The sequence below is a fragment of the Micropterus salmoides genome, unplaced genomic scaffold (assembly GCF_014851395.1).
Source record: "Micropterus salmoides isolate LMB-PRFRI ecotype aquatic unplaced genomic scaffold, ASM1485139v1 Ms_hic_scaffold_3, whole genome shotgun sequence".
Classification (NCBI taxonomy): Eukaryota; Metazoa; Chordata; class Actinopteri; order Centrarchiformes; family Centrarchidae; genus Micropterus; species Micropterus salmoides.
In genome coordinates, this window is record NW_024042261.1 from 20982898 (window position 1) to 21000797 (window position 17900).

The 17900-nt window shown below is 40.1% G+C and overlaps 1 protein-coding gene and 1 long non-coding RNA gene across 5 annotated transcripts in view; one reads left to right on the forward strand and one right to left on the reverse strand.

Annotated features, from left to right (window-relative positions):
* Positions 1-17900, reverse strand: part of zgc:172282 (leucine-rich repeat and fibronectin type III domain-containing protein 1-like protein) — a 210576-nt gene that overhangs the window by 15101 nt on the left and 177575 nt on the right. For 3 of the 4 annotated variants that reach the window (XM_038693516.1, XM_038693517.1, XM_038693518.1), the window contains exon 9: positions 10766-12319. In XM_038693516.1, the coding sequence (XP_038549444.1) occupies positions 11512-12319 (808 nt within the window). In that variant the 3' untranslated portion in view covers positions 10766-11511. Of the gene's footprint in view, positions 1-2558; positions 3656-10765; positions 12320-17900 lie in introns of those variants that run through there. The other variant, XM_038693519.1, reaches the window with a different exon arrangement.
* Positions 512-5863, forward strand: LOC119883048. The gene is made up of 3 exons (XR_005440581.1): positions 512-779; positions 4805-4923; positions 5764-5863. It is a non-coding gene; the product is annotated as an uncharacterized LOC119883048 (long non-coding RNA).

Below are 17900 nucleotides of genomic sequence, written 5' to 3' on the forward strand. Positions count from 1 at the left end.
GAATAGAAAATCAATTAAATGTGCATACAGCTATTCAACGCCACTGCATCCGATTTTGTGTTACAGAGATGTAATGCAATTAAGGGAAACATATTCATGCAGGATGATAGTAATAGATGCTAATTATATTCAGTGGTAATTACTATATATGTAGCCCGAAAAGCAAGTAAATAACTTTGTTCCATTACTTAAAATAAGTCCGAATTGTCACAATCCTGTCTGTGTGTCTTGTTGGGGAGTCTGGATTTTGGTTCCATGTCTTGTTCCTAGTCCTGTGCCTTCTCCTGTTCATGTCTTAGTATTTACTTCTAGTTCTTTGTCTTCATTATTTTAGTTTAGTCTGCTCTGTATTCTGTGTTCTAGTTCTTTGTTCTCGTTTAGGTTTTGTCTGTTATGATCCCTGTGTTTTTCTGTTTACATGGGTTTCTGTTATTGTCTGAAGTTAGATTCTTGTCTGATATTTTGTAACATGTGTTCTGTCTGTTCCCCCAGTAATCTGCCTGCCTGTCTCGTTAGTCCTGATTCCTCTCACCTGTGTTTCTCCCTCGTGCTCGTTAGTCCCTGGTGTTAAATGTTTGCTGTTTCTGTTCAGTCTCTGTCCTGTCATTGCAATGTGTTGTGGTTACTGTTTGTCTTGCCTGCCTGCCTGCCTGCCTGCCTGCTTCCAGCCTGAACCCTGCCTGTACTTCATTTGTTCTGTGGATTAAGGATCACACCCGTTTGGATTTTCTGTTCGTTTTTGGTTTATTTTGGTTTACATTGGACTCAGCTACTCACGTGTAAGTGTGCTCGCTTTTAGTTTGCTTTAATAATCATTGAACTGAACCTGTCAGCCTTGAGTCCTGCATTTGGGTCCCCCAACCTGCTCATCGCTACAAATCTGTAACACGAATAGATACAGTGCAGTTGTAGAATCACAAGTCTTGATTAGCAAATTATTTGATTTTGCAATTTAAGTCTAATAGAGTGCATTATAAACGGTACTTGATATATTTACCTGTTGAAACTAGGCTTGGGCGGTATCAAGGTATCAAAAGTATACCCGTGTATTTAGAAATGCAAAGGTATGACTTTCAGTACCATAAAAAATACAGACTTTCCTTGTTCTGTTAAACTGTCACACAGATGCTTTATTGTTGCGCAACGTAGGCGGGCGCCGCCCCATTGACCTGCCAAACATCATTTTTCAATTCAGTTTTATTTATAAACACTATGCCGCTCTCTCTCCCCAGCTACACATACACACTACGCTCACAAAAGGAGCGACATGTCGGTGACAGCGAGTGGTGGGGATAACGTTACAGGACTTTAAAAAAAAAAAATTAAAAAGGGAGCCCCTGTTTGGAAGTGTTTTGGGTTTAACCCCGATGATAATGGTGAGACAGCCAACCAAGATGAAGCTGTGCGTACATCACCTCCGTTGATCCCACTTTTGTGTTGGTATCCACAGCGGCAACAAGTTTCATTGGGTCCTCCAGCAAGACTCTATGGTAGAAGTGCACTTATTTCTATATTCATTATCCTATGGACCATAAGTTTTTAAACCCAACAAGACTTGTGTAAGTAGGCTGATTTCATATTAGACACACCATTGTAGGCTAGACAATGTCATACATGCTACAATGACTTCACCAGAAGCTCAGCTTTTACATTCATATTTTGCACAAATACCATATATACCCTGAAATGTTTGAGGTATGAAAAAATAGATATCACCCAAGCCTAGAAACATAACACAGCAAGGGATGAGTCAAAAGTGTAAATAGCTACTGTTAAGACTAAACTACTACTGTGCTGCTATTGTTTACACCCTCATTCAAGTAGGGCTACTTAACAGAATATGCTATTAATTACCTCTCATACATCTTCATTTTGACAGTGAAATCTTCATTTTGACGGTGAAAATCTCTCTAGCTTGGGGAGTTCTCCAATTAGGGTGCATCAGACAACAGCCTCTGTCGGTGACTTACAAGATATTGCTGACCCCCATTGCACAGGCAAAGTCCACCCCTGAGGCGGTGGCATTAGCTCATAACCACATCTGCTCTCACCTCTCCCAGCATTTTATATTTTCCCTTAGTATTTGATTATTGCCTCAGATGGGCAGGAGGAAAACAAGAGACACCTGATTGACAGAGAGGGGGAGAGAGAGAGATGGAGTGGGAGATAAGGAGTGACTCAGACGCTAAAAGAGCAAGAAACAAACAGGAGCGGGTGTGCCTGTCCTGTCACCTGTTGTGATATTGTCAGTGGAGAGTAGTAACGAAGCAGATCGTTTGTCCAAGGTGGCTCTCTAATTGTCGAGCCGACAGCAATTAGATGTCAGCCGTTAAAGCGCGGCCCTCATTACAGACCACTCGCGGCAGCAGGAGATGCTGCAAAGTGTGAGTGTGTCTTGAACTATGGGGCAGGACCCGAAATTGGTGGACAGCCAAAGTGACTGCCTGTGGGTTACCATATGTCACACTAATTAATGAGCCCGGGTCTTGGAGGTGACAGAACTTCTCATTTGGCTGCTTGTTTGGTTAGGTTAATGGGCTAATCAGAAGATTACTCACCTGTTTAACTGGGCCTGGAGAGAGGTGAGAGAGGCTGGTAAAGGTCCACAAGGTCTTCACAAGTCCCATCCAGCGGAAAGCAGTAGATATTGAAGCAGGGCAGTAGAATACACAGACTAGACCATTAGATGCGATCTTTAGTCTAGTCTGCATCAGTTCACTGCACAGTCTGAGTCCTTTACCAGTGTTCAACTCCAGTTCAGGTACCACAAGTTTATTCAGGTCTGTCTGGGTTAAACCAGTTCAGTTCAGGTTTCCTTACATACCGTATGTGCTTTCCAGAAACAGACCTCTGAATGAGAGATAACAGGGTCCAGTCAAGTTTAAGATCCAGCTCTCAGCCCAGCTAGGATCAGCTCAACTTAGTTCAGTTTGGCAGGATCACATTATTCCACATGGGATAATAAAGTTGAGCCACTTTGAGCCAGGTGTGTGGTGCCAAGTCCCATATGTTTAGTTGTAGAAACAGTGAGCCATTATTGTTTGGGTGTTTATGTTCATATCCAAAGAATCCCATCCAGACAGTGTGATTATCTATGCATCCAACTCTGACTGTTTAGCCATTTAATTTGTCTGTCTGTTGTTACCATCCACTCTGTATCTGTCCGTACATGTTGATGCTGCTCCAGATGGTGAGAAGTTCATTCACATTTTCTGTCCATTTTTATGTTGAGACCTATTTATATGCCTCTTATGTTGCTTTTTAAATTATCCACACCCCCCACTTCGTCCACGTCCACGTTGATACAGATGTTTGTAAGTGGAAAATTGAGCAATCAGTGTGTGCCGTTCCATTAAGTGATTAAGATGATCACATCGACAGCTTGATCCTGCAGCAACTGGCCAATCAACAGCCAAACAGACACCGGTGCCTTGACAAGGTCATCCAATCCAGATGTGAGAACCAAGATAAGCAGTTAAAAGTAAACCAGACAGTACAGGTCTATAACACCATGATATACATGGCAACAAAGTAATGGGTACAGTAAACAGGAGATACAGGAGAGGAGTCATAGGGCCTTTTTTCTTCACCAGCTTCTCCCTGGTTGTGTCGTTCATTCTTCACATCTGCCACTCAGAACAACAATATCAGGGTTCTAGAAAACAAAAGAGCAAGAACAGCAAGGTTTGAAAGTAGAACATTAAAAAGTTGTTCTAAAAGGGTTTATTTAGAACAAGAGGGTTAAAAAGAATCAAAAAATCAAGGATCAGGAGTAGAACATCAGGTTTTGACAAAAGGATAGAAAACCAAGGCTCTGGGAACAAAATATTTAAAATAGCAGGGGTCTAGAAGACAATTTGGCACTTCTGAGATCTGGAATATGGTGATTTAGATTATTAGGAATGGCAATGGCTTCAACATGTGTTTGGAAAACACAACTGAACTTAAAGTGGCTTTAACTTCTGTTGTTCAGTGTCCCAAGTTCAGCTAGGCGCATTCCCACCCCCATGCCTGGTTTATAAAATGATCTGAGGGAGCTGTTTCATTTGTTTCATAAGTTCAGACATGACTAAATAGTTTAAGAGAAGCAAAAAACAGAGACAACTTTAGAATTTTTTTGAGTATATTGTGAGATGCATATTTTGAAACGGGGAAATAAAAGTTCAAGGTCATGTTTTTTTCTTGATTTTGTGGTAACATCAGACTGGTCTTAAAGCCAAACAAATGAAAAGTACGCGACTCACAATTCAGTATGTTTTGACTTGTGTAGTCAGGTTTCTTTTAGGTTAAACAAAGTCAATGACAGGTCTGCCTTCATATCTAAATGCCACTGAAAGCATGGAGTTGTGTGTGTGTATATTTGCAGCTAAGAGAAAAGATGTTCTCAAGTAAGACTTGTGGTAAAATATCCATGGAGAAAATGTAACTCTTAACTTTTTAATGTCTAAGAATTTAATTTTTTTTGTGAGAGCTATGTGAGGATGCAACTGCTTTGGGAGGTATAACAAATGCCTGCATAAAAGAGGCCTGCTGACAAGGGAAAGCAAAGTGCGATATCTTGGAGAGTGATGAACCTGTACTTGCTATGGTAGTACATTGCCACAGCTGTTATTTGTAATGTGTATGTTTGTCAGGAGAGCATTTCTTAACTGTTTTTGTCAGGAGGAATATTTCTTAGCTGCATTTATATACAGCCAATGTTTGTTATGTCAAGTTTAAGAATGAAGCAGAGTCTTCTTAATGCCTCAGTCTGTTTTCATTCATCATGACCACTGCACATCTCCACTGTCTTCTCCTCCATCAGCTACCACTCCTCCCACCTCTTCTGCTTCATCACTCTTTGTACCATGCAGATGGATGAAGGAGACAGGGTAATACAAAGAGGAGAGAGGAGAAGGCAATGCACAAAGACCATAACGTAGAGTGAGTGGGGACGATATGGATAGAAAGACAAAATAAAATAAAAATAACTACAGAGAAAAAGGTATCATAGAAAATAGACAGGGAAAGGAGATGGGATTAAAAATTAACAGTGTTTGTTAAAAGAGCATTAGAGAAAAATGGAGATGAAGGGAGGGTAGGGAAGGGAGAGAAAAGTAATGGGTGAACAACTGTTAAGTTAAATGAGAAGGAAACCAAGAAGAAGGGCAAACTAAAGAGAAAATCAGAAATATACAAAGACATCAATAGAGATAGAAAGAGGGGGACCAGGAAAAGGAAAAAGAGAGGGAAAAGACAAGTAAAAGAGATTGCTAATGAGAATGGAATTAAGGGATCAGTTCACCTACATTGCAAAATATATCACTAACTTCCATTAGTGATATCTAGCCATGCAGATGGGTTTAATTTGCTCGGATTTGGAAATACTTGGGATTCCTGCCTCAACCCAAAGAAAAAAAAATCTAGAAATTCAACATCAGTTTGTGATGTCCCTCCGGTTAAACATTTTTCATAAGAATTTTTTCTTTAGTAATGTCAATGAAAATGTTCACCACGAGGGACAATGCTGCCACAATGATTTTTTTATTCATCATCAATTAATAACTTCATCTGCATTTCTCAGAGCCCAAAGTGACACATTCAGATTGCTTGTTTTATGTGACTAAGAGTCCAAAACCAATTTAAATTGAGGAAATGAATACCATTTTTGCTCAGACAGAAATGATTTGATTAAATTTGCGTCAGCTAAACAATTAATCAAATAATTGTTACAGAAATGTTGCTGTTGAAAATGTTTAACCTATTTTTTCTATGCTGTCACAGATCCGTTTGGCTTCACTGTATTAGGATGGAGGTGAGAATCGCAAGGATGGATATGTCAAAACCTCAACACACACAATCCCTTGAGGAAAGTAACAAATTATGAGTTTTGTTATTTGTTTGAACTGAGCTGACCAGATAACAAGAAACCCCCAAAAGAAAGGGTCAGATGACAGCATGCTACATAGGGTTGAGGCTGCAGTAGGGACAAACGTGAGAGAAAGGGAACACTGGGTGAGAGAAAGGGAGAAGCTATAGGTAGACTATAGGAATAAAATCCAGGGAGTGCTCAAGTTTTAAGTGCCAGTCATTACTCTTTGTGTGTAGTGCTGGTGCGCTCCCTTTGTGAGACAGAGACCTTCAGATCTTAAAGTCTCTCCATTCGACACTATGAGGCCGCCTGTCGTCTGCTGCTGGAGGCGTGAGAGAGAGAGAGAGAGAGAATAAGAAACAGAAAAATACTGACATAGATGCAGCAAAACAGCGCTGAAAAATGGGGGAGAGGGAGGAAGCAAAGATGTCAGGACAGTCAGAAAGCTGGTAAAGAGAAGAGGGAACGTGACAGAGAGAGCTTGAGAAAGTGGAAGGGGGGCGAGAGAGAGGGAGATTCCGAGAGATGAATTCCAAGAGACAGACGGCGGTGAAGAATGAGGCCGGGCATACGGGATGACACTGAAAGGAGTGATGATAGATTAAAATACACGGAGGACAGACAGGCTACAGGGTCATGGATGGGCTATGGAGAGAACACACACTTGCACTTCACACAGAGTCACACACATCCTTGTGTTATCCTCGACTATTTTCCTATCTGTCCTAACCTTGTGGGAGTATTTGCACTGGCTCAAGGCAGTTAAACCTTGTACATAACACACACATGCATATACAGACCTCCAGGGATTTGGTAGCTGACTGAGCTTACAGATACATACACACACACACACACACTCAAAACACTTTTTTTTCCTCACTGTGAGGACATTGCATTGACATACAATCTTTACCTCTAGGTGTGCCCTAAAATTAACCTAAATGTAAATCTTAACCCCTTGAAATGAATAGTTTACCTTGTGGGGGCATGCTTTTTGTCCCTGCAATGTGATAACACATTACACACACACACACACACACACACACACACACACAGTTTTCTTGAACTAATAGCACTTTAACATAATCATAATACGTTTGTGTCAAGCATATAATTGCTGCTAATCTGGGGAGAAAATTACTTAGCATTCAGGGTTAAGAGCTACTTCTGAATCCACATTCAGCATCCTGTCACAAGCTCCAAAGGTGACTATGGGTGCCAACATGTTCTCTCTCCTGTGGATTTGTTTATTGATGTATTTTCTAACTAAGAGAGGTCTTCAGATTTATTCAACTCTGTGTTAATACAATATTCACATACCCATACGCACAAGCTACTGCTGTATTCGTGGCTGATTCCCACCTAGTTCCACAGTCCTCCTTCCGTGAAGAAATGCATTAAAGCGTGCAGTAGAAACACAAAGACATAACGTCCTACTAAAACCACTGTAACTCTGGAAGACACCCACTTGATTTGTCTAACTTAGTTTGCTGAAAACTCATATGGACTTCAGTTAGAGAATGGTGACTTCGGTCCAGGAAGGTATCACTGTAGCATATTATTACAGAAACTCTGTCAGTGCAACTCTCTCGTGTTAAGATAGACTTGAAAACAACAACATATATGAGGGTAAATGTCTTAACATTTAACTGTAAGAAGACTTCTTTTAACTCCCAAAAAAAGAATCCAAGAAGCATTTTTAAAAGTAATATTAACAATGGCATTTAAACTACAAAAATAACAAATTCAAAATGATGTATCCAGCTCATACATATGAATGAGAACAAAACAGGTTTTGAAAAGCAAACAAACGAAAGGAAAACTATCACACACAGTGCACCTATTTTTTCGTGTTGGATCAAATTTTTGACAACCGTGGGCCTTTAATGGGGTCTCTCTGTGTATCTGTCAGTTGCTCTGTTCCTCAGGCGCTCTGACTCACTGCGGCTCGCTCTCTGATCAGATCAATGTTGCCTTTCTCTGCAATGCAGCAACCAGTGAAACACATCACAGACACAGCTACACCCTGAGAAAGCCCCAACAGCCTTTGTACAAACACACAAGTATTATCCCCCATTGTAGGTTGCCCTCAAAGTGCCAACGAACCTGGAATCAAACAGAGGAAACAAAGAACACAAAGGCCAGCTGTAACTTTTTTTCCTCCTGGGTAAAGTGTCAAAATAAAAAACTATTTGTCTGTCTTGTTGTAGTCTGGGATGCTCTTTCGATGCTCCTTTGATTGACACACTTCAGTGAGTTACGGCTGAGATAAGGTTGGAGCTGTTAATTAGACCTGTAGGGGAAATGTTCGAGTTTGTGTATTTTGATTTTGGTTCCCTCACTGCGACAACAAAGTCCAATTTCAGCAAGTTCTTCATCCCTGTTTACAAAATGTTAGCTTGTTACAGCCCTAATGAGTACTCCTCTCCTTTCTAACGCCAGTTTGGCCATCAACCTCTCAGAACACTTGCTGAACTACATTTGCACAAACTTCCCTTTATATAGCTTCAGAGGTAAATGAAACAACTAGAAAACAACTTGCTTTACTTTCTCTATGTCTCAAGCCAGAGCAGCCTGTAGCGTAGTACGCCACTTAATGCCATCAAAAATCTTTGCAACTCTTCTTTCATACAATAATTGTAAATTGTGATTTGAGTAATGCCCAGCACTTTGAATTGTGTGATATATGTCAGACTGACTACAGATCTAACAAAGTTCATGAAGGTGGGAACTTTCCCTGAACTTGCTGGCTAAGCTGCTGCGCTCTGCACAGATCTCTCGTCTCCTCCCTGCTATCAACGTGAGGCTCAGTGACACTTCATTTCAAACCGTTCAGGCAGGCCAATTGAATGACATATCAGCTGCTGATAACATATTTCGACTGAGCTATTTAAGCCACTCATGTGAAATGGTGTCTCCATTTATTCGTTCTAATGAAACCCCAATTTCCTGAGTGGATTAGTGTTAAAGGGGAAGAGTACTGTAGTGGGCTTAGCACAGGGAGTATCTACCCGGGAAAAAAAAAAATCACACACTCTTGAGGATTCCTTTTATCAGTGCACTGTTGAGCATTTCAAGCAATCGTGAGCATGTGCAAGATTTTTCAAAAGTTTGAACTGAGAGAACTGGGGCCTGATGACATAACAAGTTGGTTTTAAAGCCTTTGCTGTCACTGGCTGTGTAACATAAAAGCTATATGCCATCAGTATCTTGCATGTTAAGGAAGAAGTATATATTATAATATTACAATTGTGCTGCATTGTCATGTTTTTTTACATTACTTGAATTATACTGGGATCTTAGGATTGGGCAATAAAACAAAAATTATAATTATCATGATATAATTTTCCTCAAGAACAATATAGCAAATGTTCAATTTTACTTAATTGTACTCATGCATATTTTATTTTATCATAATTGTTTTGAATCTTCTCCCTCACATTTGTTAAGTGATCCACTGTTTGGCAAGTGTTTGTGTTTGAATATAAAGAAAAGTTTAAACCCACAATTAACCATCTGTTTTTTTTAAATATAACTGAGGAGCAAAAATCAGCCTTTAAACTTAAAAATAATGATTTGACATTTATCGTGATAATTATAGATATTGAATGTGACTGACTGCACAATTACTAAGGGACGGGACACGTCCTTACCAATATCCTGCAACTACTGAAGTGTCCGTAGCAATGTCCCCTGGCTCATATACCTCACAGTTGTTTGGTCTGCTGCCTACCTTTATGACATGAAATATCTGCCATTGGCAATGACAATCCTAAATTAATTATTACAATTTTTGTAGGAAAAAACGGCCAACATCTTTCTGACAGTTACTCTCTGTCAGTAAGCCAGCAGCCACTTGTGTTGAAAACAGTGTATTCAAGCTGGCACAAGAGGTTGATCCATGAGCAAATAAGAGAGGCAAGAGATCAAAAGACACTGAATGGAAGCCTAAGCCTCAGGTAGTAGTAATAGTTCTGAAGCTGGAAATTAACCAATTTCAGTGCAGCAAATTAGGTTGTGACTGAGCTCAACTGTAGCTGGTCGTTTACACTCACTGGGGCATCTTCAGAAATTAGTTTTTAGTAACAGTGCAGACCTTGGTTTTCTAATTTCTAGGAGGCAAGTTCTCATCAGAAATCTTTGTTAATCTGTCCACGGTCATCCAGCCTTCTTTTGGTGAGGACTTCATAACATATAAAAATGTTTTCTGAGGCATTTTATTGATAAGAACTTTGTAAAATAAACATTGTATAAATAAAGTGTACTGACAGCACTTGGCTTTTGCTGAGTGCTTGTGCTGCTTACTGCCATTACTTGTTTGCCTCTTACCCCCAACACATTGCTTTTACTGATTGTGTTGATTTCTTCCTCCACTATCACAGCCTTCTCTTCACTTTATCATACCGCAGTATATACATTAATAATAGTTGTGACTGCATCAGTTGTCTTGTGAATTATGTATAGTATATTCCTGCTAAATTATATGTGTCTGCTATTTTGTTACCCCTTGGAGGGCTTCAATTACTAGCTAAATCTAAATCAAGTTGTTTGGATTTATATAGAGAGCACCCCAGGGGGCAGAATTTGAATTGTAAGTGTGAACAACTGTATAAACATGTACTGTAGTATAGTTTAAACATTATGAAGAGAGCGCCTGAACAGCTGCCAAGCCCCTCCAGAGACTTTCCAGGGTTCTTTCCACTGTGAAACAAGTTTTTGTTGTTTGTTTTTTGGACCAAGGGAGACATAAAAGAAATAAAAAGATATCCAGGTTTTAACGAATGCAAAAGAAATTTAAGATTTCAACTTCTTCAAGAAATTTTAACTTTTCATAAAGGGGAAATGAGGGTCTTTGGATGTCTTCCAATCTGGTATTGCATGTCAGCCAACCTTCGAGTAACTTTCCCTTTCCACTCGTAAGTGCTCTGGTTTTGTCATTCCTAATGGCAAACAAGCCTTCTCAGGGTGCATAAGTGTAATAGTTTGTAGCACCCTAATGGAGGACACACAAGAAATGCATTATGAAACCCCTCTCTCCTCTAACACCAACCCACAAAGATTTATTTTGCTGCTGACACAGTCATAACTATGTATTTAATCTGGTTTAATCTGGTGTATTGGCACCAGGGTTACAGCCAGGAACAACTCCCTTGGGCAAACAAAATAAACTCAATAGATTATTAAACTTCTTCTCAGCTTTGAAGCCTTTGTGTTGGCATGTACCATCTTCCATTGTTCAGAAATGAAGCCTGGTAATTGGCAAGAGCAGAAAACACAAATCAATGAGCTTGGAGGATGTAAGGTTTGGGTTAATTCCTCTAGAATGTAGGGAGGTTAATTGAAGATTTTTTTTTGTTTCATGTGAAAAAACTAAACAAAACAACATTTCTTATACAGAATGAGAGGAGCTATAATCTGATTTGTCAGCAGTTATAGAGAAGAAAGTTAACTACTTCGGCTCTGCACACAGAAAGTTGAACACGTGTCTCACCCTCTGTCTCTCTTACTATCTTCCCAGTGCATGAGAATGGCATCTCTCTTATTCATTCTCTTGTTCACACTTACTCAGTTTATCACTTTTCCACTCTCCGTTATTATCTTGCTCAATTTCACACCCTTAATAGCACATTGTTTATTTCTCATTCTCCATGTCTTTCTGTTTATTTGTATTTTTTCTTCTCCCTTCCTCTTACTCCCCCTAATCCCACCGTCAACTTCGTTTTGTCTTTTTTTCCCACCTCTTTTAAATGCTTCTTCTGTGCTCTGCTGCTTGCCTCCTCTTTGTCTATCTCTTCCCCCCTATCTGTCTCTCTACTACCTGCCAGTTCCTTGGGGGAGGTGGGTTCTTTGGCGACAGATGGCGGTCTGCTTTTCATCTCAATGGCGACCCTGGAGGAGAAGCGGGCCTTGGTGGGCGAGAGCAACTCCTCATTGGCCAAGGAGTCAGTCCTTGTCATTATGTTCCGTCCACTGCTCTCCTCTTCGACCAATGCCACAGTGTCTCTCAGAGTGTTGCTAGGCGACATGGCCCTGGATGGCGCTAGCGCTTGGTTATCCTGATTGTCAGGCATTTTTGAGGCAGAACGAGGAAGGACTTGGATCTGCCCACCTCCTCCTTGTCCATTGCTTTGCGGCCTTGCTGCTGTAGCCGCAATGCCTGCTTTTCCGTGGCCTGCCCCTTGGTTGCTGTAAACCTTGTATCGTATCATTAAGATGATAATAAAAACCAGCACAGAGGCAACAATAATTCCTCCAATGATGATGATCATAGTACCACCCAGGAAGTGACTGTGCAGTGCTTGGCACTGACTGAACTCCGTGTCTGTGGTGAATGATAGACAGCCCAAAGGACGTGTTGCAGTCAGTGAAGTGATGACATCATCAAACACAGCCAGGACACAAAGATCGTAGTTGCGTCCAGCAGCGAGGTCCCGAACCAGGAAGTCATTGCTGCTGGATGGAATCATCCTGGCAAAACAAAGACAAAAGAAACAAGGATATTAGTGTCAAATTAACTTTAAACAAATGAATTAATGTCAATCAGAACAAACCTAATTTTGTGCGCCCGTAAGTTTTGAGTTAGTTCCTAATAGTTTCCAAGAAGTTTTTCGGAAATATAATTTGGTATTTATTCATCTGAACATGGAAAAATGTAAAATTTGTCCACAGGCAAGCATACATTCAATGAATATGGAGAAATAGTTTTCAACAAAATAAATGACAGATGACTGAATGAACATTTCCTTGGGTTTAAAAGGAGCTTTTCTTCCATGAAACTTCCATTTTTCCATAAAATGTGTACCAAATTACACAGTCCTTTACAGGAAACATCTTAGAAAATTACAAGGAAATTCGGCAACTGTAAAATAAACCATTACCAAATAATACCAAATATACAATATATCAGTTTTTAATCAGACATAAAAGGACAATTGCAACACACATTTAGTGAGATACACACACATGAATGCCTGAACACCTGTGTAAATGTATCTGGACAGCCAAATTTCAGGATAACAGTTAATTTAAATAGTTGGTTCAACCAAATTACAAATAAAAAATAAATCAGGTTTTGAGATGAAGAAGAGAGAAGAGATAAATGAGAAAATATTAAATTGGCCTTTTAACCATTTGGACAGCAAAAGACTACTCTGCAGTGCAATGTGTATTACAGTGCAACTCTTATTTGACCCATTTTCTTTTGAGGTACTTCATCAACATTTTTGAAAGACAAACAGATATAGGCCAGTGAGTATGCAAATAAAACACCAGATTTACTTAAATACTAAGACAAACTGTCTTCAAGAGTAACACAATGATGAAAAGCAGTGTTTTAGTGCCTTCTCTGTTTGAACGTTTCAGGACTGTTTCACCTCTGACCACACCCAGCATCATTTGAGTTCACATGTACTTCACTGCAGTGAGGTGAGAAGCTAAATCATAGAGGTCAGAAATATTTCACCGGGGATATTATTTTTTAAAAATGCCTTAAAGGGAGCTCCGCTCCCTAAATTTCAGATCTCTGAGGTTTCTCCAGCATTAAAACACCTTCCCCTTGCCTAGTCATACTGTAACTTTCTTCTCTGTTTACACTCTTCCGACCTTTTCCTCTTTTCCTCCTCGCTGTTTATCAGCCATCTCTCACTCTTCATAGTGCCTGGTGTCCAGCACGTTCAAATGTGTAGAACTCTCTCTCCCACTTCCCCCCATCACTCATGTGTTGCTGACTGGCTGGAACAATATTGTGTGGCAAGGTCCACACCACTATCTATAGAATACACAAAACAAAGAGCTAGCGAACTGTGATGAAATATCCGCTGAATTTAACAAAAACATGTATGGGATTACAAATACACTTGGGGGGGGGCTCTCACAGAGTCCAGATTGATTAACAACTGGCATACAGCCAAATCAGAGTGCCAAAATACGTGCACTGACACTGAACACGAACCTGCTCTGTCCAACTCTGTTTGTCCAGACAACACTAAACTGTATGAATCATACAAACTATGCAGTGTCATATAACAAAAAAGGCCTTTCCCAAAATGACTTATGATTGCATCTGCTTGTATTGCTTTCTTGTATTCTGTTGTGTGCTATTATATGAAAGCTGCAATGGCAACACATGCACTATCATCATATATTTCCATGCACCGCTAGCCTGTGGCACAACAGCCACCTCATCGTTCTTATTTCCCTACAGAGTTAGAATTCATAAGCCTGACAAACTCACACCCAGATCCATCCCCCAAAGCTGCATCATTCTCTGATTAAACACGTTCCCGATTCTTACCATTGTCAGTCTATCTCGGTCTTTCCCAAGGTAAACACTGCGGCTCTGGTTTTTCCTTGCCAGTGTACTATCCTGGGGGAAATCCAGTAGGAAAACATCACCCAAGGAAAACTAGAGCAATGCTTTTTCTGTGCTACCCTTAGTTTTACTTTCTCTCTCCTTGTCTCTCTGTCTTCTCTAGGGGTCTTCAGTTTAACTAGTGGAACTGTAAACACCCATATGCCATAGCTAAAATTAATCTAAATCATATTTTCCTTCTGCTTCATTCACATTTTCCCAAAAGTACTTTAAGTCTTTCTGCCCATCCCTCCCCCATAAATGTATTTCCACCTCTGCACTGAGACAGGCTTTGCAGTATATTTGAGAGTGAAATAGAACCGATGGGAGAATGTGTGTGTGTGTGTGTGTGTGTGTGTGTTTGTGTTTGTGAGAGCCAGTGGGCAGCAGGGTCTAGTCTCAGTGCCAAGCTCATCGATGGCATTGAACCTCCACCAGGAAGTATATCTTGGCAGATAGCTCTGTGTGTGTTTTTGTGTGTGTGTGTGACCTTGTGTTGCTGTCTGGTGTGAAAGGATCCCTGGACTGAGTTCTTAATAGGAATCAAACCAGGAAACTTTAACTGCCTTGATGTCTTGCAGAAGGGTAACAGCATGATTTGAGAGGTGGGGTTCCCGTAAGCAATTCCATTTATATACACACCTTATTAATCTTAAAAAAACTATAGAGTGGAAGGTCTCCAAAACATGTTTGAACAAATGACAGTGTGGCAGTGTCCTTCAGTGAAATCCACAAAGCACATGTGGGCTTCTAATCCTGCAGTCTGACACACTGCTCTCCATTTTGAGTGTGACTTATTGCTTAAACTTACACCATATGATAGTTTGTTTGTGAAAACATGAGCTGTGATTGTCATGATGCAAAGTGAGGTGTGTAAAGGAGTCCAAATAAACGGACTCATGACACATTATGTAAAAGTTGTGTTATAATTAAATTGTCATGGAAACAGATGAACCTTGAACATTGTCCATCTCTTTTCACAATGTGCATATATGCTGTTATTAATTAAGGACAACTAAGGATTTTTAAAGAGACAGATATTCTTTTAAAGTCGGTTTGAATGTTTATTTAGCATGTAATCGCAAAACATCACGATTTGGTGTAAGTTTTTGAAAGTTAAGTAAGTACTAATGATCGGATGCCACTGTCATCAAAAGCGAGAATCCAACAGAGAAAGTATGAAGTATTATTTTTCTACTACCGAGATGAACTAGCGATGGAGCTCAAGTGTGTAATGCAGTATATTCTAAGGCAATCCTGGGCATTTTCCACTTTGTTGTGATTTGTTGTCATTTGGTCTCCTTTCAGTGAACTCTATGTCATGTTGATTTGATTTGTTTTATTCTATTTCATAATGACCAGACTAAAATGAACAAAATATGACATCCGTCCTTCTCTGGGCACACAAACAAACACAAAGTAAACTAAGTATGTGACCTTATTTAAAGGGATAGTTCAGGTTTTTTTAAGTGGGGCTGTATGAGGTACTCCATATTCAGTGTATTACCTGCAGTAGGCGGCGGTTTAGAGAATCAGACAGGAGTACCAGTGCCTACTGCTGTGTTACTTCCATATTGCTACGCTTGACGCACACTGTATTATGCCGCAGATCAGATGTTTGGGTCAGCATTTCAACGTTTTAAGGAAGAGACAACAAATACAAGAAAACAAAAATGAGCGATTATGACAGAAATGATAAAATGCCAGTGAATGAATGGGCCAAAAGAGAGAGACGGAAAAGTGCTGTGGAGAGACTGGTGGTTTGGTAAGTAATTTCATTTATTTGTAGGTGTTTAGCGCTATCTTACCTAAAGGTTGGGTACAGCAGTGCTCTTCAGCAAGTGTCAAAAATGGTCACTGCAAACACGGAGTTGTCTCAGTGTTGCACATGGTGTATTGTTTACGGTTGAAAAAATATAGTGCCAAAGGAAATGGCTGTCTGACGGCAAGGTTAAGCTGTGAAAATATTCTAAATATAGCTTACAACTAAGCTGATAATAATGCTTGCTTTGCTTCTGTGACGACCAACATCTACTAAGTAATACACTGACTATGGATAAGTACCTCTTTAAGGGAAACCGCTGAGAAATGATATGCATATTAATTCAAACTGCAATAACAAAGTGTTAATTGCATAAATAAGACAGTGGATCTGGGTAAAGCCATGGCTAGTAAAATGCAGTTACAGAAGACGAAGCACACAAAGAGCCCAATGTGAGGGTTAGCTGATGATTCATTTGCATGTAATATAACACAGGGGTTCCCTAAAACAATATTTTCAACAAGTACCTCACCTCTTCACCTTGCTCACATTGGCTAGGGGTATCCACACTTGGCATGAATATGTAAACCTCACACGCCACTGGACTTGATCAGTTAACCAGATTGGGTGAGACTGAATCAGTGAAACCCCTTCACGCTACCCAGATAATTTTTGCCAACCATCAGTGTTGCCTCCAAATACAATTTCTCCTGCAACTGTCAAGACGGGCAAATCTGGTGGGAATCAGCTTGAAAGTCCTCCCGGTCTGTCTCCCTGCCTATTTATGCTGTGTTCGTAATACGAATCAAACCAGGAAACTTCCACTGCCCCGAGGCTTTGCTAAAAGGCAGCTGAACATGAACTGAGTGGTTGGGATGAGGTGGAGGAAATTCTAATGGGGGATGTTATTAAAACATAACATATCACAACCATATGCTTTATTAGACTTTTTCAATGAGTAGCATTTAATGCTTTAATGCCGACTCCTACATTCGTAGATGCTTTTTCCCTTTTTTTCTTATTTCCCCCAGAATTCATTCAAACAGACTCAGTTACAGAACAAATTTGTAGAGGTTGAAGATTTAATGTCTACACAAGATTGAACCTGGTCCTTCCACTGAAACGGTGGATTTTTTATTTTTCCCCCCTACAGTGTTGCCAGATGTACAAAAAAGATCACAGCCACTTCGATTATATCTAATGAAATCAGCATATGGTATTTTATTCGCTCATTGGCCAGCATCTGTTTGTGTGTTGTACATCCACATTTATACAGATATGTGAGGACTGAACCAGTCAATTATTAGCTGTGGCTGTTTTGGAGTCCTATGCAAGTGTGTCATGACTTTAGAAAAAGGACAAGGACTGCTGGGCAAAGCAGAAATGGTTCAGCAAGCCCATTTGACACCGCAATCATACTGGATGATTTATTCAGTTAATGGGTTCAACCACTGAAACACACACACTCAGAGAGTTAAACGGCTTAATGGATTCCTTTCCTCCACAATTCCGATTCAAAGACACACAGAGCTACTGAGCAAAACTAATGGTTTGTACGACCCTGCTGTTCTCTCTCTCTCTCTCTCTGTCTCACTCTGTCTCTTCACACACTCAAACACACCACAAACAGATCAACAGTAAGTTGCGATTTGTCACTCCTTGGTTTATCCTCACACCCACAGGCACACATGCAATGTGCACCCACACACAGCTAAAAGAGGGCAAGACTCTTTTAAATACATCAACAGATAAACTATCTCATTGTTTGAATTGAATAGATTACCACACGCCATGTGATCTGGCTCTGTGTACACATGCATAAAAATACTGCATTCATGACAATAGCCCGAGTATTGTATTGAAATGATAGCATAAGCTGACAACCCCTCAAAGTAACCCGCCCAGAATTCAATACATCCACTACAGGTATATAAATC